This window comes from Cydia fagiglandana, chromosome 20 (genome assembly GCF_963556715.1).
Source record: "Cydia fagiglandana chromosome 20, ilCydFagi1.1, whole genome shotgun sequence".
Classification (NCBI taxonomy): domain Eukaryota; kingdom Metazoa; phylum Arthropoda; class Insecta; order Lepidoptera; family Tortricidae; genus Cydia; species Cydia fagiglandana.
The window spans coordinates 4455044-4482823 of NC_085951.1; the positions used below are offsets into that span (position 1 = coordinate 4455044).

The 27780-nt window shown below is 38.6% G+C and overlaps 1 protein-coding gene across 4 annotated transcripts in view; it reads right to left on the minus strand.

The window, feature by feature from the left end:
- The window catches only part of LOC134674334 (uncharacterized), a 121048-nt gene extending 100732 nt beyond the window's left edge, over positions 1-20316 (minus strand). For 2 of the 4 annotated variants that reach the window (XM_063532372.1, XM_063532370.1), the window contains exon 1: positions 20123-20314. In XM_063532372.1, the coding sequence (XP_063388442.1) occupies positions 20123-20161 (39 nt within the window). In that variant the 5' untranslated portion in view covers positions 20162-20314. Of the gene's footprint in view, positions 1-20122 lie in introns of all 4 variants that reach the window. The other 2 variants (XM_063532368.1, XM_063532369.1) reach the window with 2 other exon arrangements.
- Positions 20317-27780: the final 7464 nt, after the last annotated feature.

A 27780-nucleotide genomic window follows, 5' to 3' on the forward strand; every position in this document is an offset into this window, starting at 1 on the left:
CAAATTCTACGAGTAATTTACTTTTGTCGATATTTACAGATATATCGCATCGCATAATTATTTTCCACTGTATTTTCACTGAAACGTACGAACGTTTCTTGCTATTTCAGTCAGTCTCGGTACAAGCAGTCGGGTTGACTGTAGTAACATGACATTTCCGAGAAAAACAAATATGCACTAAGTACATCTGAAGCTTGTTATGCAATAATGATGTAAGAGTAGTAAAAGTATAGGTAATTTTACGTAGTTATTTTCACTTAGGTAATTTTCTAACATAAAGTTAATGGAACAAGAAAACAAAAACACCATTAAAATAAGGTAACGTGCGTTTTCGTTTATTAAAAATGAAAATTACGGCTTATGATAATTCTCATAAACCACACAAGATATCAAAATTAAATGAAGGATTTAACATAAATCACACAACAATTACGTTATCCAAACAAAACCCGCCGAAATAATTATGAAGGCAAACAGGAATATTCCAGCCCACATCATATATACCTATCAGGTGTTCAGGGATAACCTTGATCAACTCGTATCTCGATTCCTACTCGTTATTCAAATCTAGACTTTACTTGTAATACATAAAGTATAAATTTGAAGCACTCAAGGTGCCTTTGCATAGATTTACTAGGGTTGTCACTTGATATGTTGACACGGCATGTAGAACATTCTAATTAGGGTCACTACCTTCAAATCCCAATGTATTTTTCTAACAAGGCCATTGAAATTGTTACAACGGAGATCAAAGCTGTGTAAAAACTTTTTTTATGATTTGCCTAATAAAATAACGGGGTAAAGTGGGTAACAAAGATAATATAATTACAATAGAAGCCTTCTCTTTAAACAAATCTGGAAACATTCGTGGGTAGGCACTTTTAAGTTGAGGCACCGACGAATTGAACGATACGAGCGAAATGTACGATATTTGAATGACATCAGTTAAGTAGATAGTAAGATATCAGTGTACGTTCGAATTGGCCCGTTAGCAGTGGGGAGACACTCCTGGCTTCGGCTCCATTCGGCTCAGCATTCCTCCGAGCAATTATTAGGGTTGACACAACTTGACGTCCCTTTGCGTGCACGACCACAGATAAGATAATAACTTGAATTTTGACAACCCTAAATAGCCGATAGGGATAGTGTCAAATAAGAATGGGATAGCATGATTCGTCCTTGAATCGCTGTCAAACTTCGGTTGTAGGAAGTGTTCTTTCTGTACGGTAGTACTTACTATTATTTATTCTGTGCCGTTAGATTGTCAACTATTTAAATGCGTACTCTGTATGTACCTAATGCTTTAGCAGATAAAGTATCTCGTCCATTTGCTAGTAAATAAAACATGGCGAAGAATATATTCCTTGACATAGTTTCACCAAATTCAGACCACGACATCAATTGTGCGTCGCAGCTAGTCTTTTATGGAGCTAGCAGTAAAAACTTTACTTTTATCGGTCTATTTAATTTAAGACGTAAATACAAAGGGATGAAGTCTTATGGTACTATCTCTAATGTTTTTTTTCTTTGTTTTTCAGTATTTAATAAAAACACGTACCGTAAAATGGGGTGAGTAGGGTCAAAACTGAAATTCAAACCTCGATAACATTTAATTTTTTACATATGAAAATTGAATGGTGTAGGGTGAGAGGGGTTTCCATACTAAAGGTGATTTTGGAAGAATCATCATCATCATCCTGCCCTATTCCCAACTTCATTTGGGGTCAGGCCTTCTTGTGCGTCTGCGCCAGGACAATCTGTCCCGTGTTGTCAGTGGTGAGATATTTTGCGTCTTCAGGTCTCTTTTGACAGTCGTCTGTGATTTTGGAAGATTGTTCGATAGATTTTTATTTATTATGCGTATATACTATAGCTCCATTTTAAATTGGAATACATTATTTTTGTAGCAGTAGCCTTAAAATCCCTTCTCACTCCCCTCTCAAACCTCTCCCCGTTCATAACCCACCTCTCCCCGCGAAACCTACTCACCCCGTTTTACGGTACAACCTATCATTGATAAAACAAATGGAATTAAAAATTACCAAAATTCAAAGCAAACAAGGATGGCAAGAAAACTTATCTACATAAAAAAATGCTTAAACAAAAACGTATTTTTGTCGGATTAGCCTGGATGAGACTGAATATATTTTGTAAGCCATTTATGTCTGGGAAAAGCCTGGGATGACGTGTTTAGCTCTCTTATCACGAGTAATGTGTTTGAGTAATGTGTGTTTTTCTTTGTATGGAAATTTGCTTACAATTTGATTGTTTTGTTCCTTTTCAAGGCCTTCTTCAACTTCAAATACTAAGTATTATTTTTTGGGGTACATACCTATTTGTGACGTCCCACGGGTAAAGGTACCTTATGGCGGTTGGCGCTTACGCTATTATTAACGCCGCTCCAATATTATTGCGGCGCTATGCGACGTAAGCGCCAGCCGCCATAAGGTACCTTTTGCCGTGGAACGTCACATTTAAACACGTATTTTCTGTGAATTGTCATGGACGTTATATTACATTTTGATATCAAATATCAAACCTATATAAGTTTCGTTATTTTTTAGCTTGCCAATGTATATTCTCTTTGGGTCAGCAAGGCAGTATAAGTTCGTTTTTTTTAGCATTAGAAAGAACTTCGCAGAAGTAAGCTTGTGGTTCCAAATCCGGCACTTTTAGCGGTAATAATTTGAAGTAAATTATATGTATTGACCATGCTACATTAGATAATTCAATAATTATTAACAATTAAAGAGCCTGATAAAAACTGCACGCTTGCTTCTGTGGAGTTCTTTCTAATGCTAAAAAAAAACGAACTATAGTCAGCCAATGGGGTCGGCAACTGTCAGTTTGCATAGATTCTGATGGCACCAACCTTTAACCTGTCATCCAGGCCATAGAATTCCTAGCGCCGAATTAACTAGGAGTCGAAGTGGTCGCCATAGCCGAAATCGGCCGGAAAGATAATTCATACATTAATAATAATAAAAAAAAACAAATAATTGACTCAAATTTAGGGCTTGACACAGGTACAACCTATGCTAGCACTATTTGTAAAACACTTCGAACGGCCGCGGCCGACTCCATTGGCTTGAAACCAAATTGAAAATTGAAAACCAATTTCCTTTACCGTGTTTCCAAGTTGCATCTCCAACTGTCCGAGCCGACTCAGCTTTATCCACTAAGCTAGCGTTGTCCTGCATAAGACAGCTAATTTCTCAGTCGGTTAACACTATGGCGGTACGAGACGAGACTTGCAACGATATGCCGGTACCTACTGCGATTCCAATATTATCGATGCATATTGCAGTTCATTGTAACAAGTATTTTAATATAAATGCCTACATAGATCTATGTATAGTTCATAATTCATTTATTTATTGTTTTTGTGGGTTTACAATAGGTCTTATAACTAAACATCAGTACCATAAACCCTGTTAGGGCACCGCATTATTATGTACCTACTTATAACCTAATAAAAATAGTATGCAATATTTACAACATATATCATGCAGAATGTTTACATGTGTATAGGCTCTCAATGTTATTTAGACTCCATAATGTTGTAATATTCGTTAATATCATAAAAACAATTGGTAACAAGGAAATCTTTAAGCTTTTTTAAAAACAAAGTCTCTTTTCTTTTTCCATTATTTTTAGTATAGGTAAAACTAACTTAACGATTTATCTCATGTAGGTACTTATCTATTTTAGTTTGTTAATAGGTACCTACTCGCTGTGTAAGCTGTTAGTAAAAGTAGTCGTAGCATAAGAAATTGTATACCCTATTACATTAATAACTTAAAATAAACCTATACATAGATAACACGCCAAATAGGCTACAAAATTTGTAACATTTTGCTACGCAAGTACGAATCCTACCTCATTCAAATATTCAATAAATTTGTAACATTTTGCTACGCAAGTACGAATCGTACCTCATTCAAATATTCAATAAATTTGTAACATTTTGCTACGCAAGTACGAATCGTACCTCAAATCAATATTCAATAAATTTGTAACATTTTGCTACGCAAGTACGAATCCTACCTCATTCAAATATTCAATAAATTTCACGTAACACGATCCAATATTCTATGTTACGTCTACAAGAACCCATTACAGCCCCTACGAAAATCACGTGTTATACAGCCTCGCCTTATCCCCTTTCAGATTTGAAACTTGTTTTTTGGCCGTACGAATAGGGTTTTTGCACAATAACCTTTTTTGCATAACAATATCCGCTTTTTAGCGCGCGTTATTAGAGACACGTGACTAGAATGTGATCAAAAGTAACTAGTAAAGTTAATAATGCTGTCAAAGCGCCTCATAGAGGCTTCCGGTGACCAGGGGGTTAGCCAATATTTTGCCCAATGGATCAGTCGCATTGCCATCCAGCGGGGTCATGCGGCCAGCCTTCTGGGCGCCTACCGAGCGACTACGACTTAGGTCAAATTTTTAATTTATAAGTTTTATTTTAGTGTTGTTATTAGGTATGTTATAAAAATGTTAGTAACTAATTTAATCATCAGTAACGTTATCTTAAATTCATACTTCGCATTCAGGACAATTCGAGTGTGCACCTGATATCAAACCGATATTTGATTGATATTGGAATCACATCAGTTAATAGCTGTCATATATATTAGCTGATATCATGAACTTCAATTTCTAAGATTACATTCCTAAGTGTGCTAAAATAATATTTCAAAACTAATTGTAATTACATAATGGCAAATATAAGACAGTCACCTACGATCTACCTAGGTACATAAGCTTCGGGCGTTTTGGCTATTTTGTATTTGGCCATGTTCCAAAACAATTTGCTGCACTTAATGACATAAACATGGACGACCGCTTCTACATACAAAGTTCCCATTTTCCTCTTTGGATATTGAAATTATGGAAAATATTGTTACACAATGTGATGTAGGTACCCATATTAACCATAGCTACGCCCCTTTGTTGAAGATTGCGTCGGACATTTATGTGCGGTTCTTGTAGGTGATAATTGTATTCTTAAATTTAAAACCTGTCAGGTCAGGACTCAGGTTTTAAAAGTATCTATATTAATTTCACAAGACCATGAGTGCGAGAGAGATGCCTTTCAGCACTAATTAGTGTGATCCACTAACGCTGATGGGGTCGAAAAGTGCTCGAGTGGAGACTACGGACTAGCAAGTGCAGCGTAGGACGTCTACCCACAAGATGGACAGACGACCTTGTTAAGGTCGCCGGAAGACGCTGGATGCGGGTCGCTTCCAACCGGCACGTATGGAGGTCCAAGGGGGAGGCCTATGTTGAGCAGTGGACGTCTTATGGCTGAGATGATGATGATGATGATGATGACTAACGCTGATTGGTGCAGCGGCACACACCGACTCAAGGTCGTATCAAAATAAGATTTAAACCATAATCGAATTGTTAAAACAGAATTGGCATTATAATGTATACCTACATATATTATGGACGTTGTCTGTTCAGATTATCCGCAAGGTACATGACTTAGACAGTGTCGCTCAAAATTACGTCAGTTCACTAAATCAAGCTTACTCCAGATCAATATCCAGGTTCATACATATTAGATAAGGCTGTGGCAAATGGAACACACCAACAAATCTACGAGATTAGACAGCCACTGTCGACCCTATTCGAACAATACTTATAAGAAGCCACAGCGGTATGATACCGATCTGTAAGTGTCAAAAGTGACATTTCTTCAACCATAATACTCACTTAATAAAATAAATTCACTTAATATTTAATAAAGTAAATACATACATACATACATAATTTTGACACTGACAGATTAAAATCAAGAGAAATTCAAATGTAGATAGATCTTTATTCTAACTAGGTACTTCACACTAAGCAACTCTAGTTTTAGTGTTTCAGGGTTACAGTTTAATGTCCTAAGTTTTTAACTTTTAAATTAAACTCTTTTAGCATTCATCTAAAAAATCCTATACCAGAAACTTAGAATTGCTGCCTCAACTTTAAAAGAACACTGAGCTTAACGATCTTGAACCCTAAGATCGTCACTATAAAGCTCAATGTGAACGCATTAATAAGTTGGATAATTGCTGAAACTTGCACTGGCTGCCATAGCCACGTGCATCGGAACTCTGGCGGGTGTCCGGTGAAACTTAATAAACATGGCGGACGGAATTCTCAACTTTTATCCTAATAGTTTGGAGAAAAAAAACTGCATAATGTTCCCGAATAGCCAAGTTTAATAGCATTAGCTTCATATAAGAGGAAACTAGTTGTACGTACACCTAGAGTCAAGTTCTAAAATATCTACACGGACAATGCGTCAGAAGTACACGATCTTATTATAATAAGATAATGCTGGCAATTGTATAAAATATCAGTCCTATCGAAAAGAAAAACGTGAGCGCGAGGACGTGAAAACGTATATCATCTAAAGCAGCCATTCTCAAGCGAGAGAGAGAGAGAAAATATGCGAAAACAAATGTATTAAATATATGTATAATTTTTAGTGATTAAATTAATTTCCGTTCAGTATAAATAATGTGCAAAAACAATGAAAATAATTAATTTATAATTCTAGCTTCAGCTAGTCAATGGCTGTTCATTGTACGAGTATACATTTGTAAGGCCCATACGTGTAGCCCATCTATTTTTACCGAGATCGATGGCACATGCAACAACTCCGAAACTCGACCCAAGGCAGGCCAGCTCAAATACCTTGGCCAGTTCACAACTTGTGGATATAAGAACAATCGCTGCTGACTCTATCAGGCGCGCAGTTAAGCGACTGAAGCCAGGTACATCTGCAGGTCCGGATGCAATTCCGGCATTCATAATTAAAGGTTGCATTGATCTCCTGATTGATGTGATCACATACATTTTCAACTTGATACTGAACAGTGGCGAGTATCCAGATACATGGAAAATATCCCGTGTCACCCCGATCCCTAAGAAAGGTTCCAAGTTGAACGTGGAAAACTATCGGCCCATTGCCATACTGTCTGCCCTTGCCAAGGTGTTTGAGATGGTTCTCCATGATTACCTTCTACCACAGTGCTTGCCATATATCGCTAGCCAACAGCATGCTTTTCTACCTAAGAGATCTGTGGCCACCAATCTGATGGAACTGGTGGACCTTCTCTCTAGTAAGATGGACGATCACTGTCAGGTTGACATCGTCTATCTCGATTTCCAGAAGGCATTCGACAGGGTGGACAACGACGTAATGCTACTTAAGCTGGGAAAGATGGGATTCACCCCCCGCCTATTGCGCTTGTTTTCTTGTTACCTTAAGGACAGAAAACAATTTGTTAAGTATGGCCCCTATCTTTCCGAGACGTACACAACACGCTCAGGTATAAGTCAGGGATCAAACTTAGGGCCATTGCTTTTCCTGATTTTGATAAATGACTTACCTGAAGTTATTCGAAAATCTACGGTACTGTTATTTGCAGACGACGTGAAGCTGATCTTGGCAGTTAAATCCGCTAGTGACTGTGAAAACCTTCAGGAGGACATCGACGCGGTCTATGAATGGAGTTTGGGAAACAGGCTATTATTTAACATTGCAAAATGTGAGGTAATGACCTATTCTCTTTCTTCCTTGCCTCTCTGCCATTACTACCGCATGGCAGGGAGCACAATGGCCCGCGTCGAAGAAGTTCGTGACCTCGGAGTAATATTCGACTCGCGGCTCACATTCCGGCCACACATACAGGATGTCACCCGCAAGGCGTTTCAAAGGGCTTCGTACTACGCAATGCTGTCTCGCTCACTGTAGATGCTACGCGAGCGCTATATGCGGCACTCGTAAGAAGCATACTCGAGACAAACGCTGTAGTGTGGAGTCCACACGAAAAGAAGTATATCCTGGCACTTGAACAAGTCCAAAAGAAATTCCTTCGCAACCTGTATAAGAAAATACATACATATTACCCCTTCATGTACCCGACTAGATTTCTGCAGGGACACTTAGGCTATGACTCACTAGAGCTGCGCAGAAATCTAGGACTGGCATGCTTTATAGTTAAGGTTTTGAGGTGTAAAATAGATAGCCTTGGCCTCTTAGAAAAGTTTCTTAAACTTTCTGCACCTGACGCGTACTGTAGTAGACGGAGGCGCCCGCCCATATTGGCCGTAATGCACTCGCGCACTCGTCTGCGCGTACACTCCCCCGTACTGCGCGCAACTGCGCTCGCCAACTCCTTACTCGCGGCACTGCCTGAGAGTGATTTGTTTGCGACTGGGACAGGGAGGCTGATATCTGAATGGAAGGGAGTGCTTGAAAGGATGCAAGACAGATATTCGTAGATGTAAGTTAGTTTTAAATTAGAAAATAAGTAGTTTTAAGTTATGAATCTATGTAACGCTTTGGCGCAAGCTGTAATGTTATATATAACTTGATTCAATAAATAAATAAATGCAGGTGTCTATATAAAACGGCCCATTTAATGGAATTTTCGCATTAGATTCTACCTTTTTTAAGGCTCTAGGGAAGGTTGTTATTCTCATGGTTTGGATTGCCGACATGAAAAAAACAAGCCTGTTATTCCGCGTGTTAAACATGACTACATCATGATCCCTCATTAAAAAAAATAGTAATAGGAATAGATATTTGTTTTTCACGATTATCATAATGTCCTTTTGTTGTCTTAGTAGCAATGAAAAAGGACTTTCATGAATCCTTCATCGTGTAATCCTGGTTCTGGTTAACCTGCAGACAGAGTCAGATCAAGAAAAGTCTGCAGCGGATTTGATAGCCCACGTCAAACTTCTATGAAATTATGACGTATTAATAACATTTGCACAGCTTGGGCTATCAAATCCGTTGCAGACTTATCTTGGTCTTACTTTAGTGTCTAACTAAAGCGTTTGAAATAAGAACCAAGGGATGTTCCATTTCAAATAGATTAGGCCAAAACGACTGGCGAATATTCGAATCTTATCTAGAATCTGTCTAACCCGGCATTATTGTAAACGCATTTCGTTTTTCTCAAAGTGATCATATACGAGTACAGTTTAGTATTATCTAAGTCTAAGAAAAACAATATTGTAATATTTACGTAAGAAATCTTTTCTACAGTTTGAACAAGTAAAATAATCTTCAAAGAATATTATAGACTTTGCACACTTCATCTACATGAAAGGCTAAATATAAATTTAATCTCCAATAAAGTCCCTACCCAATTCAATCTTACATTTTATTAAACGAAAATTTACAAAATGATTTGTGCAAAATTCTATTGTTTTTATCCTCGTCGAAACAATTAAGCTGCTTATGAATAAACGTTCTTCGGGCTTTCGATTAATTGCCATACTTAATAAGCAAGATAATTACTCGAAAGAAGATCCTTCACTTAATTAATCACAGTCTTGTTACGCGAAATATAGAAGACAAACGTTTGACTCGTTTAACTAGACTGTCGACTGTGCGATAAATAGGAAATCTGCAACGAAAAGCGAATTTTAAAATACTACCTGTAAATTACAGTAGGTACATATGGTGCTCCATTACGACACCCTGTGCTATATTAAACACATTACGTAACTACGTCGAAAATTTAAAAGACCATATATGTATTGTAAAACGATGTACGATATAATCGAGAGTTGTACGGTTGTAAAACGGTAATTCGCATCTCGTGTCGATTTGAAATACCTTACTCCCTTCGGTCGTGTTTTAAAATTTGCCACTCTTTGCGGATTTCGCACTTGTATCGTTAATAATAATTATTTCCCTTTACTACATATAATACTTCTTCTTCAAAGTAAGTTAACACATTCAGTGTCAGAGCGCTCGCTAGATGTTAGCGTAGCCCTTGACAACCCGTATGTAGCGAAAAGCGCCTACGAACGGCGAACCTGGCTAGTGGGTCGCTGACCGTGAATGTAACATGAAGCTTGTCATTGGCGTCATAAAAATGAATCGATCGATACCTCGTTCACCAAAATTGGCTCATTAGTTAGGACACCGACCTAGGCCACATGACACAAACATACTCACATTTATTACTTAGCCCTCGATATTATTGTATCTTCATTCATATAAGATGAATGATTTATCTTGGACCCCAGAGTAAATACATAAGTTGTTATTTTACAGGAAAATCATGGCCGTGTTGTGATTGGTTATAATTCTGGACGTTTTATTGGTCCAAATACCGCCAACTTTATTGGTCTATTGACATTAGCTTTTCCCGTTATTTGGAATTGGCTCAAGGTTTTACTAATTTTCGCGCGAAAATGCATGCTGTATGTTGTTCTGTTTTAACCTGATTATGTTTTAAGCAATATCAGGTTATTTATTTATTTAGAATTATGGTTAGGTATACTTAATCATTATAATATATTATGGTCTGATCTGCTCGTTATTATCAGTATTTATGCCAAAGATTGATAAAGAAAACATAAGCTTTAGGCAAAACGTTTAGGAAAAAAAAACACAAGCCTGATTTGCGGTACTTATAGGTATTCATTTTATTTTTCTTCTTTTCCTTTTAGCTTTCACAAACCGAAATGCCGATGTCAAATAAACAGGGTAATAAAGAAACTGCGACGAGTTTACACCCAACAAGCTGAAAACATACAAACGGCTGATTGTCCCCAACGGCCAAAATCAGGCCAAGCCCACTCAACAACAAAGGAGCCTTATTACGAAGGCATTTCAACTCAAATTCGGTGATTGGTCTATTGTCTTAAACCTACAGGTGATTTGAATTCCATGATCGTTAAATGGGGCTCTTTCGATTTGGATTCTGAAGTTTAATAGAATCTATTTATCGTTGCTCAATCAACAAATGGCAGTAATAAAATTGAATATAAAAGGTATTTCTTTATTTCCTTCCTTTTAGCAAAAGAGTATTTACTGGACGAGAGCTTAGTTGTTTGTTAGGTTTATTGAAACGTAAGGCAAACAATTTCTACCGTAATTGGATTAGTCTGTAGAAGTTCTGCTTCTGGCAGCTAAAAGCAGTAGGTACGTTATTGTGAAACTTATAAGGTACCTATGTATTATCGTTAAATTCAATACGTCTAAAGCAGGCCACTGACGAGCCTTCCAAATGGGTGCGGTCACATTGGATTCATCGTACACGCTATGTGGACTGTTGGAAGACTCGTCAGCGGCCACCTTAAGGATTTAAGCCTTGTCATTTTTTGCTCAGGCAGATTCACAGCGTCATACGCTATTACAGCGAATGCGAACGCTTAGAACCTTGAAACGGTTACAGCTCAAGGTTACAAAAGTGCTTTCACGCAAAGAGATTCCGACATATCACTTAGGATAAAATGTCCATTTATTCTACCAGATGTCGGGTCCCATGTCAATGTCGGCAGTCTCCGTCAATCATGGCTCAGTAAGCGACAATATTGGCTCGCTTCAGATCGTGGATTCCCTTTTACCACAGAATAAATAATAGTACTACGTACAGAAGACTCATTCATTAACAAAACGCGTCTGTTACGTGCACAGATATGGCCGCTAGGTGGCGACAGCATCACGCGCGGCTTATGGCAAACCCCAAAATTGGGGTCGTAGGGATGTACTTTTAGCTACCTGTAGCAAAGCGACGAAATCGCGGAGTGAGCCACGCCTGCTTTTGCTGCGTATAGATCTGGGCTATAACCGCGAAAATCAAAGTTCGCAAATTGCGGAGATTTTTTCTGTCACTTTAATTACGCCTTCGTTGGATTAAAAGAGAAAGATCCTCGCAATTTGCGAATTTCGGTTTTCGCGGTAGCCGCTCTGAGTTCTCGGGTGAACCATTGTAAAATGATTCCAAGATTCGTAACGGCTAAGATTACCATTGCACCATTCACTGACCCCGGGTAAACTGGTTAAACCTGCAGTTACCATGGTTACCAGTACAATTTGACACTGGGTTTACGGTTTAACCGCTTAACCCCGGGTTAGTGGAATGGTCCAGGTGGCGCTAAGTGTAATATGAGCACGGAATTAGTTGCCTACTTAACGCTTCGAGCAAATTTGTCTGACGTCGACGGCTGCTAGCGTTGAGCGTAAAAACAAATACATGATTTTCCTTATAACTGCGCTACATTTGAGCGATAACTACTATTCACTAGCAAGTTGTACGAACATTTGCGCGTGATATATAACCTGCATTATTGTAGGTAAAGAACGCTTGGCGCGGATTGAAGCAGCTGATATAGCAGTGCGTCTAAAACATGTTATGTTTTATTAACTTGGTTTCCCGTCACTTTGCGATGTTTCGCTTCTTTTCACATCGTTAGGCATCATATCACGTCATTTTATGTATCGCTTAATTCGCTTATTCACCTCCCTGACTCGACCTTTTCCGTCCCATAAAGCTGAAAACGAATCGATTGACTTCGCAGCAGCGTTTTGACGCTCTAACCCAAATATGCCCATTGGATCGTTTTTGACCCACACTCCTTAACGTTACAGGCTCACTTTTCTACTCATTCTAATGTGTCTAGGAGCTAGTTTTATTTAGTGGGTCGAAAACGATCCAATGGGCATATATGGGCTAAAATTGACGCTTCACGCTACCAGCATTAATTCGTTCTAAACAGCTTTTTTCGTGGCTTTCGTTTTTTCATTGTTAGTCTTCATGTTGTCTGTGATCGGTAAGCATTTGGAATGACACCCCAGAGGACCTACCGCGAACCATGTTCGACCGTTTGCCTCCCTGTCACACTTACGTACGAATTTATAAGTGCGACAGAGAGGCAACACGGCGAACGTAGCGTAGGCCTTCAGTATTGAAATTTAACACTAATCGGCTTTCCTTTCCCGTGCGGCGAGCGAGGCAAATAATATGCGATTCACTTTGTGGCAAATTTAACATAAGTGGTGCATTTGATTTCTTGTCTAGTCTGATTGTGAATAGAAAAATTATAATAGAACTCGTAGTAATAAAAAAAAACCGGGCAAGTGCGAGTCGGACTCGCGTACGAAGGGTTCCGTACCATAATGCAAAAAAAAAAAACAAAAAAAAGCAAAAAGAAACGGTCACCCATCCAAGTACTGACCCCGCCCGACGTTGCTTAACTTTGGTCAAAAATCACGTTTGTTGTATGGGAGCCCCATTTAAATCATTATTTTATTCTGTTTTTAGTATTAGTTATAGCGGCAACAGAAATACATCATCTGTGAAAATTTCACCTGTCTAGCTATCACGGTTCGTGAGATACAGCCTGGTGACAGACGGACGGACGGACGGACGGACGGACAGCGAAGTCTTAGTAATAGGGTCCCGTTTTACCCTTTGGGTACGGAACCCTAACAAACTACAAAAAATCATAGGAAACAAGTACCTTGGTACAATGCCTCAAGGGCCTATATTGTAAAACACTGAGGGTCGATACTCTACAGATGGACTGCAACCCAACTGCAATTTGTTTGGGAACTGCACGTCGACTGCACGCTAACTGCAACGTCGGCGTGCAGTTGCAGTCCATCTGTACTGGCCCTTAACCCATAAAATTTGATTATATACCTAGAATTTAGTCACTAACAAGTTATTTTCTGCCCATAATTAAAATAAAAACGTGCTACGTAACTATTCTTATTTGGGTCACAAAATATTCAAAATACTAATGTTCGTCAGTAGGTACATTTGTTGTTAGGTAACAGGTAAGAGTACCTACAATACCTACATCCTACATGTACAATTCCTTACATTTTAAATAAATACAAAAATAAATATGTATAGGACAACTCACACAGTAACTCGACCTAGTCCCACAATCTAGACACGCGGTAGCCTGTCCAGCCAAGTTCAAAGAAAAAGGAACTGGCGACGCAGCAACCGTGTGTAATATTACACGAACCATTTCGAGCTACTTTTGACCCCTTCACAACTTGATACCTACTTTACCTACACAAATGAAATTTGGCACATGTATTCAAACCCTGAAAATCCTGAAATTATAAAGGATTTGTCTTGGCTAGTTTTTACCAACAAACCAAATTTTAGAAAAGTAACCTACCTAGTCAAATATAATAAATAATCTATACGTAAAAACTAGCCAAGACAAATCCTTTATAATTTCAGGATTTTTTACACAGCACAGAACTTGGCACGCATATAGATCTCAATTCTTTTGTCGGCGAGTCAACAACGACACATATTCTTCATATTGAACTTGGCTCTCATTTCACATTTATGTTTTTGTTGGTAAATACTTAGAGGTACATCGTCCTTAAGTAAGAAACAAAATATACACGAAGATTCTCTTAACGGCATTCGAACTATCTCCATATTCTTAATAGACAAGACCACTATCGCCTACCGTCACAGCTAGGAGGCTGTATATTTTAATTAAATGTAGAACAGTATTGAAAACCACGAAAGAAGCCCTCTTAATTAAGCTCTGAATACGAGTATCTAATTGCCAACCAGACCTATTTCATTAATTTACTGGAGTGTAGCCAAAACAGAATAGTCTTCTTATTTACTATAATTAGTGTGCACAATGGCCTAGTATTCACACAGTAACAACGTTCGACGTATTGCCTCCCTGTCACACTTAAGTACGAATATACTAGTGCGACAGAGAGGCAATACGTCGAACGTGGTTCGCGGTAGGTCCTCTGTTTTGTTTGTTGAGTTGTCACTAACGAGCTTTGGAGAGATAAATACCTTAAAACAAGAGCCTAAAGAGGCCCTAAGTCTTTGCTAATGCAAACGGTAACGGTTGATTTACGAAGCGCGTTATACGGCTGTTACATTCGATCGTAACTGCTCTGATATGCATGTCAACTACTTCACTAATGTATTCGAAGATATTGCTGTCTGCTGAAACTTGTAGGAATTGTACATGTTAGGTTGTAAATTCAATGAAAAGGGCAATAGGATGGAATACTAACATAGTAAGCCCTAACCGTTGTGCTAGTTGAACATCTAAGCACATGACCATCGAAATATTTTTTTATTACTCGTGCTCGTAAAAGCTGTTATTACTCGTAGGCGATGCTGTACGTAATTCCTAAATTTTGACCTAGGACTGTAATATACTTTATTTATCGCACTCACTCGGCGATGTAGTCTGTAATTTATAAATTTCGACCTAGGGTTGCGATTTACATCCGAAATTGGGCAGAGGTTTTTATTTTACCTTTTTTCCTCATATGTGATGAAAAACATTGAAACATTGTGTGTACATACCAATACCAACCATGGGCGGTATAGGAATTGCGAACTCGCGTTAATTAAGTCCTCGCCTCCGGCTTCGGGCGTCAATTCACACTCGTTCGAAAATTCTTGTTTATCGTCCTTAATATACAATGTACTATGTATAATAGATAGAAGATATATTATTTGACGCATATACCGACCGCACCGCACCAATCTTGTATCAACAATACAATATTTAGACAAATATTATGTTTAGAAATCAAAAGTTAAAAATACAGGTAGGTCTGGTAGGTTTGTCTTAATAACAAAAAACGTCTATAAAAATTATAATAGTTTGAAATACCTAGTCTACCGTAAAAAATATTACTTACCCTCTTTTCTATGTTTCCTCTTCTTCCTGGCGTTATCCCGGCATTTTGCCACGGCTCATGGGAGCCTGGGGTCCGCTTGACAACTAATCCCATGATTTGACGTAGGCACTAGTTTTTACGAAAGCGACTGCCATCTGACCTTCCAACCCAGAGGGGAAAATAGGCCTTATTGGGATTAGTCCGGTTTCCTCACGATGTTTTCCTTCACCGAAAAGCGACTGGCAAATATCAAATGATAATTCGTACATAAGTTCCGAAAAACTCATTGGTACGAGCCGGGGTTTGAACCCGCGACCTCCGGATTGAAAGTCGCACGCTCTTACCGCTAGGCCACCAGCGCTTATCTATGTTATCTTTTCTATGTTTCCTATAACATGCTAACTCAAATTATGCTAACTTTGTTTACACTTTAGTTTACAGAGTTAATTGTTTACTTAATTGCTGTACTGTTTTCATAAACTGAAGGCACAAAATGTAAATTTAATTCTAAACTGTCAGAGTACCGAGCTACCTATCTCAATGTGAATCAAAGTTATTAAAATGATAATTAAGAAACTTGTTGAAACAAATCTAGTTTTGTATCTCAAAGGATTTAACATGTAACCTATATATTTCTTCTTATATCGTGTTGGTGGAAAATATTGTAGGAACGCTACTACAAATACTAGTTAGAATATCATAAATTTGACGATAAAGAGGAAAACCCACCTCACCCCGTAGTGCCTCGTATTTGGGGTGAGAGGGTTTTTCACACAAAGGTGATTTTGGAAGATTGTTGGATCGATTTTTTATAGCCCCATTTTAAATTGGAATACATTATTTTTGTAGCAGTAGCCTTACAATCCCTTCTCACCCCCTCTCAAACCGTCTCTCCCCATTCATAACCCAACTCTCCCCGTTTTACGGTACCGTCCAAGTGTGATATAAAGGGCCGAGCGAAGCGAGCCCGTATTAAATATGAACACAAGGCTTAAATTACTAGCCCGGCCGTGGTATGTAGTGATTTTCTATAATAATAATAATACATTTACGGTGTTCACACTTGTTTGCAAAAAAAAAAATCAGTTCCTCTTTCATTATTTGGACCCTCCACTGCTCCATAGCTGAAATGCGATATAATATTAAGAGGTGGAAATTAATTCAGCGTATATTTTTGATACGACCACATATTCTATTAAAGTACATTGTTATGTAGTACCAATAATATTTACAGGTCTAAATAGCTTAATTTGGGACTGCAAAAAAATATCATTTAAGTTACTTTTGTATGATTATTTATGTACCTTTAACCTTTTGTATAATAAATAAATATATATTTAATTCATTTCCAAATATGTATTATGTAATAAATGTCATAAACAAAGAAAAAGTGACCTAGACCTCCAGTGCCCCAGGCTGGAATCGAACCAGCGTCCTCTGCTATCGCGGCAGGTGCTTTTTCTTAGTATATGATATTTTTTTCAGTTTATAAGGTGTAGTGATTGTTTATAATCGCCGCTCAGTCTTTATAACCTCGTAGTTCAGAACAGTTTAAATGAAATGAAATGAAATGAAATGAAATGTGTTTATTTTGCTTAACATTATGTACAGATAAGTTGGTAGAGTTAATTGTATTATGTCTAGATAATGTCAATACCTTATACTAGTAGGCATGCAAAATATTTTAAAAACCTATTTACATTATATTACCATAAATTACATAATCAATTACAATAACATTAAATAAAAATTACAACAATTAACAATAAATAATATGTCACAATATTAATAAAAATCTACGTTTAAATATTCCTTAATGCTATAAAAATTGTGCTCGCTTAAAAATATTATAATTTCTTTTCTAAATTTAATAAGTGGCATGTCTCTTAAGGATTGTGGCTGTTTATTATATATTATGTATGTCATCCCATCAACATTATTTCGATAAAGAGCCAAATTGCTTTTTGTACCGAGAAGTTTGTTCAACCGATTAGCTCTAGCATTTGGATTTACTTGAGCTATAAAGGTAAAGTATGGGTAATGTTTTTTTACAAAAATGCATATTTCTGCTATGTATATACATGCCAATGCCAGAATTTTAAGTTTTTTGAATATGGGCTTGCACGATTCTCTTGTACCAATACCGCCTAGTGCTCTAATGCACTTTTTTTGGGCTTTGAATGCTCTATCAATATCAACACAGTTACCCCAGATTATAACGCCATATCGTAACACAGATGACACGTAGCTATGATAGGCGTTTAAAGCTGTGTCTAGGGATGCGATTTGTTTTAGCCGTTTGAGTGCGTACACAAAACGGTTCACTTTAGTGCATACAAGGTCAATATGTTTCTTCCAGTTACAGTGTTCGTCAAGAGTTAATCCTAAAAAGACAGTCGAGTTAACCATTTCTACTTTAGTATTATTATACATTACATTTAAGGATAGTACATGGCTCTTATTTGTTCTAAATTGTACAGCTTTGGTTTTACCAATATTAATTTTAAGATCATGTATATTCAGCCAATTTACTATGGCTCTAATAGTTTCATTTATTTCATTTTCAAAGGTATCAACGTTCGTACATTTAAACAATAAAGTCGTGTCGTCAGCAAATAATATACATTTGTGTGTTGTTACATCGGGAAGGTCATTAATATATAAAAGAAACAATAATGGTCCCAAAATGCTTCCTTGCGGAACTCCTCGTCGATTAAGTTTATATTCTGACATGACACATACTTTTTCGTCATTAATTACTTTAGCTACTTCTGTACACTGTCACTTCATCACTTATCATGCTCTTATACGAGGAACGATAAATCAATTATGTCCCTCGGCAGAGATAAGCGCCCATCAGAAACAATTAGAAGTTGCGAGTCGACGAGGTCGGATAAAGGTTCCCCATCATTCAAATCCCAGCAAACTATCTAGGGCCATGGCTTTCAAACAATGGAAGTTTAATAATTCAGTGGTGTGGCTTAGTTATAGCAAAGAGAATAGAGTGTATAGAGACGGATTGTCAAAGTAAATTATGTAGCCACTGTAAATTTACTGCCATCTTTCGAAAGAACATAAAACTGTTAGAAGGCCATTTGACTTTGATATTTATTCTTTCACTGATATGTGTTAATTTATTAAATATTAATATTAACGCCATCTACTCGACTATAGGCCAAAGGTATGGTCCAATCTTTTCGAGCGATGGCGCCATAACCTTATAGTGGCTCTGTGAGTTGTAAACGTCGCGGGCATAACTTAAAATAAAATAAATAAATAAATAAACCTGCTCACAAAATTTCACGAAAACCTGTTGAGAATTGCGGCGTAGAGGATATCCGGACATACGAAAGCATTTTTCCCCAAGGTGAAACTGAGACCTTCGCTAACGCTCGGTCAATAAATGATATGAAATTATAAAAGTTTTTATTTCTCTAATTTAATAGTGCCCCACTGATGAGCAAAGTATAAGATGTTTGTATAACAAAAAAACCATGTGACAGTATTTTAAAACTAAAATAATTATTTTCGTTATTTTACCGTACTTAAAGTTTAGTTTTCGAAAAATAAATCATCGTATTATAAATCATTAATGACGATTTACCATGGGTATGTACATACAGCTATGCCTTTGGAATCAAAATTATTTTAATGTTGTTTTATAGAAGCATTTTTGTTACTCGTTAAGCATAAAATCTTAAAACAAGAATATCACATCAAGGATATGTATTAAAGTAGATAGGACAAACAATCTTGTAACCAACCGGCATTGCATTTCAGAACCAATCAAATCCGGAACAAATGCAGTCGATTTGGTTTCAAGTCACGCAGTGTCAGTGCGGGTGCGGCCGATCGTAGTATTTGAGAGGTTTCCCGTCTGTATAATCGAACCTATAAGTATTTGCGTAGGAAACGATGGCTTAAACAACAATGTTATCTATATTTTTAACAAGTTTTATTTTTAAATACCTAATTACAACTTTTTTTGTTGATATTAAATTTTCATTAATATATATGCTACAAAAACATGCCAAAAACTAAAAATTACGTAGGCTTTAAGGATTTCCTATAATGACACGCCAAGAGTGATGGAAACGGGTTATAAAAGTTTATTTACATAAAAAAGGGACCCGCTTTGAATGTGATTAGCTTTTTTTGTTTAAAAATTTAGGAATTTGGTTCACAAACGAAAAAATATAAAATGATTAATCGTCTGGATTGGATAAAAACGATTACAAATTTTGACAAAAAAATGTATACGTCATAGGCTTCCTCGATAATAACAGGGGCTTTCACGAGTAAGAGAAATGAATTATGTTACAGACACTTGACGTAATAATGATCCTTTCCCTCTCGTAAGTAAGAAAAATAACCTAACTTTGGAAGAAAGCGGGAACGCCAAATGCGAACGATTTTTACACAAAATGCTATTCTTGCACGTCAATAACCATTAGTACAGACATTCACTTGTATCAGATCATTTTCTAAGGGAAAAACATTCACGGGTGTTATAAAAAAAACACCCTAAAAATCTATGTGGGTGTTCCAAAATGCAGGAAAGCTGTGTTCATTCCGTGCACGAGCAGTGATCAAAAGCCAGGCATACTACTCAAAAATGTAAACATGCCAGTTTTTTTGTGCTTTTTTTCCACAAATTCTTACCACTGACGGCAAATGCACTACTTTATTTTTACTGGCCATTTATAATTGAAACTTCATTTTCACTACCACTTTCATCACTTTCTTTATTGTTATGAAGTTGTTTTTCGTAATCGCGCAGCGCGCCGGGACGCTGCGAGCCGATCCGCGGCCGTTCTCACACTGAAGTACGGTTTGTACAGAATACGATGTCGGGACACTCGGCTACTCAAACGGATTGTCTTTCGAGTTGTTAATTAGTGGAATTAGCTCGCGAAAGGCCTATTTAGCTTTATGAAAAATTGTTAAAAGTCTCGCTAACAAAGTCTGTTAAGTTTTTTTCGGTTTTGGTAAATTATAATTGTCTTTAGTGTAATAAATCTTGGCGTCGAAGTGTTTTTGTTGTTAAAAGTTTTCCTGACTCTGTAACTTGGCTATTGTACTTTATTATGAAACGTGAGTTAACGAGAGTTTTTTGTAAACTAACTAATTTAACTTTGAAACTGTTCCTAATTAGTTTCAATACGATTAAAGTTTGGAAAATAACATGCCATACATTTTTGAAATATTTTCGCACTAATGATAGCATTTAATTGCAGCAAATAAAAAAATATGTTTTTTGTTTTATTTTTCCAATAATAACTATCATAACGGTAAAACAGGATCCAACTTTTAATATAAATGTCCATTATGAATTCTGACAACCGGTCTGGCCTAGTGGGTAGTGACCCTGCCTATGAAGCCGATGGTCCCAGGTTCGAATCCTGGTAAGGACATTTATTTGTATGATGATACAGATATTTGTTCCTGAGTCATGGTTGTTTTCTATGTATTTAAGTATTTATATATTATATATATCGTTGTCTGAGTACCCACAACACAAGCCTAGCTTACTGTGGGGTTAAGTCAATTTCTGTTAAAAATGTCCTATAATATTTATTTATTATTATTTATTTATTTATTAATTACGACATGTTTATGTCGTCGTGTTTGTGATAAAAAAAAGATGTAATATTAGGGATGAATTATTACAAAATTTAAATGGTCTGCGGGTGCAAATCACCTGCCTCTCTAAAAGCACATACCGCCGTTTTGATGGCGGTAATAAAAAGCTCACGAGATAAATCTTAGAGACTTTGTCCCTTTCCATCATACCAATACGTCGGAAAGGGACAAACGATTATTATCGGCCTGTCAACTTTAGTAGACGTTTATGAATAAGGGGTTAGTACTTTAATTCAGCACAATGTCTTGTTTACTAAATAGGCGTGTTTATACAGGATGTGGCCTGTAACATGAGCAAATAATTAAAACATAGATTGTACTCCTCAAAAGGTGGCACTTTTGTTCAACAACTTTTAAAAATTATGAAGTATCTAGACTCCCTATTTATCATACAAAATAACTATTAATTCAATGGACGCCATCGCCACGCCATAATCATTGTGATTGACGTTGCTTCTCAAGCCTTAAACATATAAAAATTCGCAATAAATTGCGTCTTTGAATAACCTTTAAAGTGTATTAAAAATCAAACTACAAGTTATTTTCAAAAGTCGCTGAACAAATGTTGATCAGTATGAGGAGTACAGCCTATAGTAAAATTTTTTGCTCATATTGCAGGCCACACCCGGTATAAGGTGCTAACAAATTAGTCACGGAGATTTTTACAGCTGATAGTGCTCGGTTCTCGGAGTACATTTAAGTATAAAACATCATTGGTTTTATTATGTTTTTTTTTGGAGAAAACTAGGAAACAAATTTGCTACGTTAAAACACCCTGTTAATAAGATAATTAAATGAGACCTTTAAACTCTCGCGTTTTGTACACATATTCAATTACACAAACGGAATTAAAGGTAAAAACAATGAAATTATATCGCGGTAGACCCGTTTGTGTAATTGAATAAATGAGACCTCTTTGGACATTCTAGAACCTCTTTAAACTATCCTTCAAGTGACATGACAGACAGTGTTAAACATCTTGACAGGTAATAATAGGGGTGATTACTTTTAAAATTAATTATAAAATTTTTTTTTGTTCGGTAAATGAAAACAAAAAAATGATATACAAAGGTTCCGTAATTACAGTTAAAAGTTAATTGTTTTAATGTAATGTATTATCTCTTAAAATATCCATGATTAATTTGTTAGTACCTTATATTAGGCCAGACATGTTTCTGTCTATTCGTCTAGCTTTGTTAGACGGTAAGCAACCTTGTATCCGCTGAGACCACCCGGGTTGCTCACAAATCCGACATGTCTCCGTCCACTTATAGTCGGTATGTTTTAGGGCCCGATTTTGATTTTGAAATATACATCTATTAGACATCTATTAGACATCTTTTAGACCTCACCAAGATACGATAACGATATGTTTAAGATTTAACCTGTCAAATTTGACATTTGCGCGATTCTGGAGATACTCTTGAACGATTTCCACAGGATATGACTTAGAGATCCAATTCACATCTAATAGATATCTTACTCTATCTAACATAAAAGTGACATCATTGGCTTCCGAATTGCGCTGCAAAAGAGAACTAGTTGATATCTAAACTATAACGTATCTAGAATGGATCTAGTACGTGTCGTCTCTTGTGAATATCTTGAAGTTCGAATACGGCAGATTGTCTTATGGGATGTAAGGGAGAACAAATATCACCTCAGAGCTCCCACCAACCTCACCTGCTCGTGGTGCATCCTGCCGGACAACAGACGAGGCTCTGGACCGACTGATGGCGGTATAACCATTTGTAAACAAGCGTAGCAAAATCCAACAGACCAGTGTCGGGCAGCAGCGACACTGGTGCGATATGTTACGCTCTGCGATCGCCAACCCGCCTGCCCAGCGTGGCGATTATGGGCAAAGCCTCCATGGAAGCACACCAAAAACCACGGCCCCCAGTTCCCGGTCGCCCTGTCGTCCGGGACCACGGCGGCGGTCTCGGTAACGGTAGGGTAGGGGGTGCGAAGAATCGCCGGGTGACGGAAGGCCGCCACAAACAACTGACCTTGGCGACGTACAACGGACGCACGCTACGGCTGGATGAGCACCTGGCACAACTCGAAGAAGAACTCGGAAGGATAAGGTGGCACATTCTGGGATTATGCGAAATCCGAAGACAGGGGGAGGACACAGTAACCCTCGAATCGGGTCACCTTATGTACTTTCGAGAGGGAGACCAGCTATCCCAAGGTGGCGTAGGGTTTCTGGTAAACAAAGCCCTCTGTGACAACGTCGTGGAAATGTCGAGTGTGTCGAGCAGGGTTGCGTACCTCGTAATTAAGCTCAATGAGAGATACAGCCTCAAGGTGGTACAGGTTTACGCACCGACCTCGACACACACGGACGAAGAAGTGGAAGATATGTACGATGACATATCGAAGGCCCTACATCGCACCACCAAGGCCCACTTCAACGTTGTCATGGGTGATTTCAACGCTAAAGTGGGAGTACAGAATTGCAGCGAGTCGGTAGTAGGATCCCATGGTTTTGGTAGCCGGAATCATAGGGGGCAAATGCTTGTCAACTTCCTCGAGAGAGAGGGGCTTTTCTTGATGAATTCGTTCTTCAAGAAAAAGTCCCAAAGGAAGTGGACATGGCGGAGCCCCGATACTATGACAAAAAACGAGATCGACTTCATCATAACCGACAAAAAGCATATATTCAGAGACGTCTCAGTGATCAACAGGTTTAACACCGGTAGTGATCACCGACTTGTTAGAGGCTCTCTGAATATCAATTATAAGCTCGAACGTGTCCGTTTGATGAAGTCCAGGCTCCGACCTAGCCTGCTCCAAACCATGGTAGGATCTGAAGCATTCCAGTCAAACCTGGAGAACCGATTCGCTGCCGTGGAAAGCACAAATGCCGTTGATATAAACCAGACCCTCAAAAATGTGGTTGGAATCCTCAGGGATGAAGGTACGAGATTTTGCGAAGTACGGCGTAAAGCCGGGAGGTCGAAGCTTTCGGAGGAAACCCTCAGGCTTATGAAGGTACGACGGGAAGACCCACCTGCCACTTCGTCACAGCGACGGGCTCTAAACAAGAGGATTGGCAAACTAGTACGACGTGACCTCCGGTGCGCCAATACACGCTTCATTGAGCAAGCGATTGAGCAGAATCGGGGGTCAAAAGTTTTTGTCCAGTCCCTTGGAAGAAGCCACCTGACGAAGCTGACCACAACCGGTGGGGCTGTTGTATCGTCCCGGTCGGGGATTCTCTCTGAAATCGAATCCTTCTATGGCCAGCTATACGCTTCGCATGCATCTCAACCAGATTCCGAAAATGAGGATTCGAGAGCCACATTAATCCGCCACTTTACCGAAGACTTGCCAGAAATCAGCACTGACGAAATCGAGATGGCCCTCAGACAGCTTAAAAATGGAAGAGCCCCAGGCGAGGACGGCGTCACAACTGAGCTTCTGAAAGCGGGAGGCAAACCTGCACTGAAGGAGCTCCAGAACATCTTTAACGCCGTTCTCTTCGATGGGAGAACTCCAGAGGTGTGGAGTAGGAGTGTTGTCGTGCTGTTCTTCAAAAAGGGAAATAAGTCCCTATTGAAGAACTACCGACCTATTTCGCTCCTAAGCCACATCTACAAGCTGTTTTCGAGGGTCATCACGAACCGCCTAGCACGAAGACTCGACGAATTTCAGCCACCGGAGCAGGCCGGATTTCGAGGAGGATACGGCACCATAGACCACATCTTCACAGTGCGGCAGATCATACAGAAGACTGAAGAGTATAATCGGCCCCTGTGCTTAGCATTTGTGGACTATGAGAAAGCCTTTGACTCCATTGAAATCTGGGCTGTTCTGGATTCCCTGCAGCGATGCCAAGTCGACTGGCGATATATCCAAGTGTTGAGATGTCTGTACAACGCAGCTACCATGGCCGTCCAAGTCCAAAACCAGCAGACTAAGCCTATCCCCATGCATCGTGGTGTGAGACAAGGGGATGTGATATCCCCCAAATTGTTCACAAATGCTTTGGAGGATATGTTTAAAACGCTCGACTGGAAGGAACATGGTATTAACATTAATGGCGAATACATCTCACACTTGCGATTTGCCGACGACATCGTTATAATGGCTGAGACGTTGCAGGATTTAGAGCATATGCTGACCGGTCTAGCTGATTCTTCTCAACGCATAGGTCTCCGGATGAATTTGGACAAAACGAAAGTTATGTTCAACGAACGTGTTGCTCCGGGACCTATTGCAGTACAAGGGGCTGTTCTCGAGGTTGTTCAGGAATACGTCTACCTCGGGCAAATACTGCAGTTAGGACGGAACAACTTCGAGAAAGAGTCGAATAGAAGGATACAGCTGGGCTGGGCAGCATATGGGAAGCTGCGTCGAGTCTTCACGTCGTCAATCCCACAGAGTCTGAAGACAAAAGTCTTCAATCAGTGCGTCCTGCCCGTGATGACATACGGAGCCGAAACGTGGACACTCACGGTAGGACTGGTTCATAAATTCAAAGTCGCTCAGCGAGCTATGGAAAGGGCTATGCTCGGAGTCTCTCTGAGGGATCGTATTCGAAATGAAGTCATCCGTCAGAGAACTAAAGTCGTCGACATAGCCCACCGGATTAGCAAGCTGAAGTGGCAGTGGGCCGGTCATATTAGCCGTAGAACCGATAACCGTTGGGGTAGACGAGTTCTCGAGTGGAGACCGCGCATCGGAAAGCGTAGCGTAGGACGCCCTCAGACTAGATGGAGCGATGACCTTCGCAAGGCGGCTGGCAAGAGCTGGATCAGAGTTGCCGCAAATCGTGCTCAATGGCGTGCAATAGGAGAGGCCTATGTCCAGCAGTGGACGAGAGTAGGCTGATGATGATGATGATGATGAGATTGTCTTAATTTGATAAAGGTCACGAATTATGTCAGTGCAAAATAGGTTCATAAAGCTAGTTTTAAATTACGGCTATACATTTTATCTGCATGTAACTTCTACAAATATTAGGGAATATCACGCAAAACTCTGCGTAGAGAGAGAGTCACTAACTCAATCACATGGCCTACCGCGAAACACGACAATCGATAGTTCGGTTTCTGCCTCTCTATCACTCTTGCTTATTCGATCGATAGAGAGGCAGCTAACGAAATTTAGATTTTCGCGTTTCGCGGTAGGCCACCTGTAAACAAACCGCCTTGATGCATCGATGTCATAGTAAAAACGTCAAAAACTGTTTAAGGCGTAGTATGTATAAGTTACTCTATGGTTTACTAAACAAATTAGTGCTGCACTCTGACATTGACAGCAGAAAATCAAAGTAATACAAATTGCAGTACTACTCCCTATCGCAGTGCTGCGTCGTTGGTTACTGAATTAAGTAAGATGTTCAAGTGCAAGCGTTAAAGGTGACAATCGGTTGTCAACTAGCATTATGTCGCGCGTATCACATCAATAATGACAAGATTAAACATAAAACATTGCGCCACAGTCAAATTCCAACGTTCTCTCTTGTCATTTATCGATGCGATAAACGTGACGCGATCAGCGTATTCGTGAACAATACCTTATTTTACATAAATATGCATAAAATAAAATGCCTAAAGAATATCCCTTAAAAACCGTGTTTTGTAAATGATAAAATATTTGAAGAGGCCGGCGAATTGGCATGGTTAAATAAAACGTCGTTATGAAAATATATTATTGAATATCTCCTTCGATTATTGAATATATTATTATGTTATTGCGGGTGGCGTAAGACCGGTCATTGTGGCACTCTTTGGGGGAGGCCTATGCCCAGCAGTGGACGTCCTCTGGCTGATATGATGATGATGATGATGATTATGATGATGATGATGATGATGATGATGATGATGATGATGAAAATATATTCAGGCTTGCCAATTGGGAGAATTCATAATTGAAATTGTATTATACTCGTATTTTAGTAAATTCGAAGCGAAGGTTTCATGTAAAATCGTATTTACAGAGTTCTTTTCATGTACTGAATATTATAAAATAAATTTCATAATACATAATTAGTAATTACAAATAATCACTTTTATTATTTTTCAGCGCGTAAGCTCCTTAAAAGCTATTATTACAAGCTTTTATTAAAGGTGACAGTCCATTTCCAACAACAGCTGCATTACTGTTCATTTTACTATGGAAATTGACAATGACAGCGACGCGTTGAGTACCGGTAGTGCAGCTGCGGTTAGAAATGGAATGTTACCATTACTTTCACCTGTCCCGTTGTCTATCTGTAATCAAATCTTGCAAGTTTCATTATTTGACTCACTTCCCGGTTTCCGATGAAGCTGAAATTTTGCATACATTTGTAAGTCGGGTGACAAACATCATTATGGTACCATCGAGCTGATCTGATGATGGAGGCAAGAGGCGTTAATATGTCATCGATGAGTATTAGTTGCATGTGGAAAGAAAAGTACAGTCAGCGATAAAAGCTTGTAACAATAGGTAATGATTTTTTCGCCAAAAACTTATTCTTGAATAAAAAACGACTAACGACATCTACTTATTTCAATTTGAATACAAGAGAACGATTACACTCTTCCCGGTTCTACTGCCGTATTCGAACTTCAAGATATTCACAAGAGACGATACGTTCTAGATTCTAGATACGTTATAGTTTCGATATCAACTAGTTCTCTTTTGCAGCTCAATTCGGGCAACTAATGTCAGTTTCACGTTAG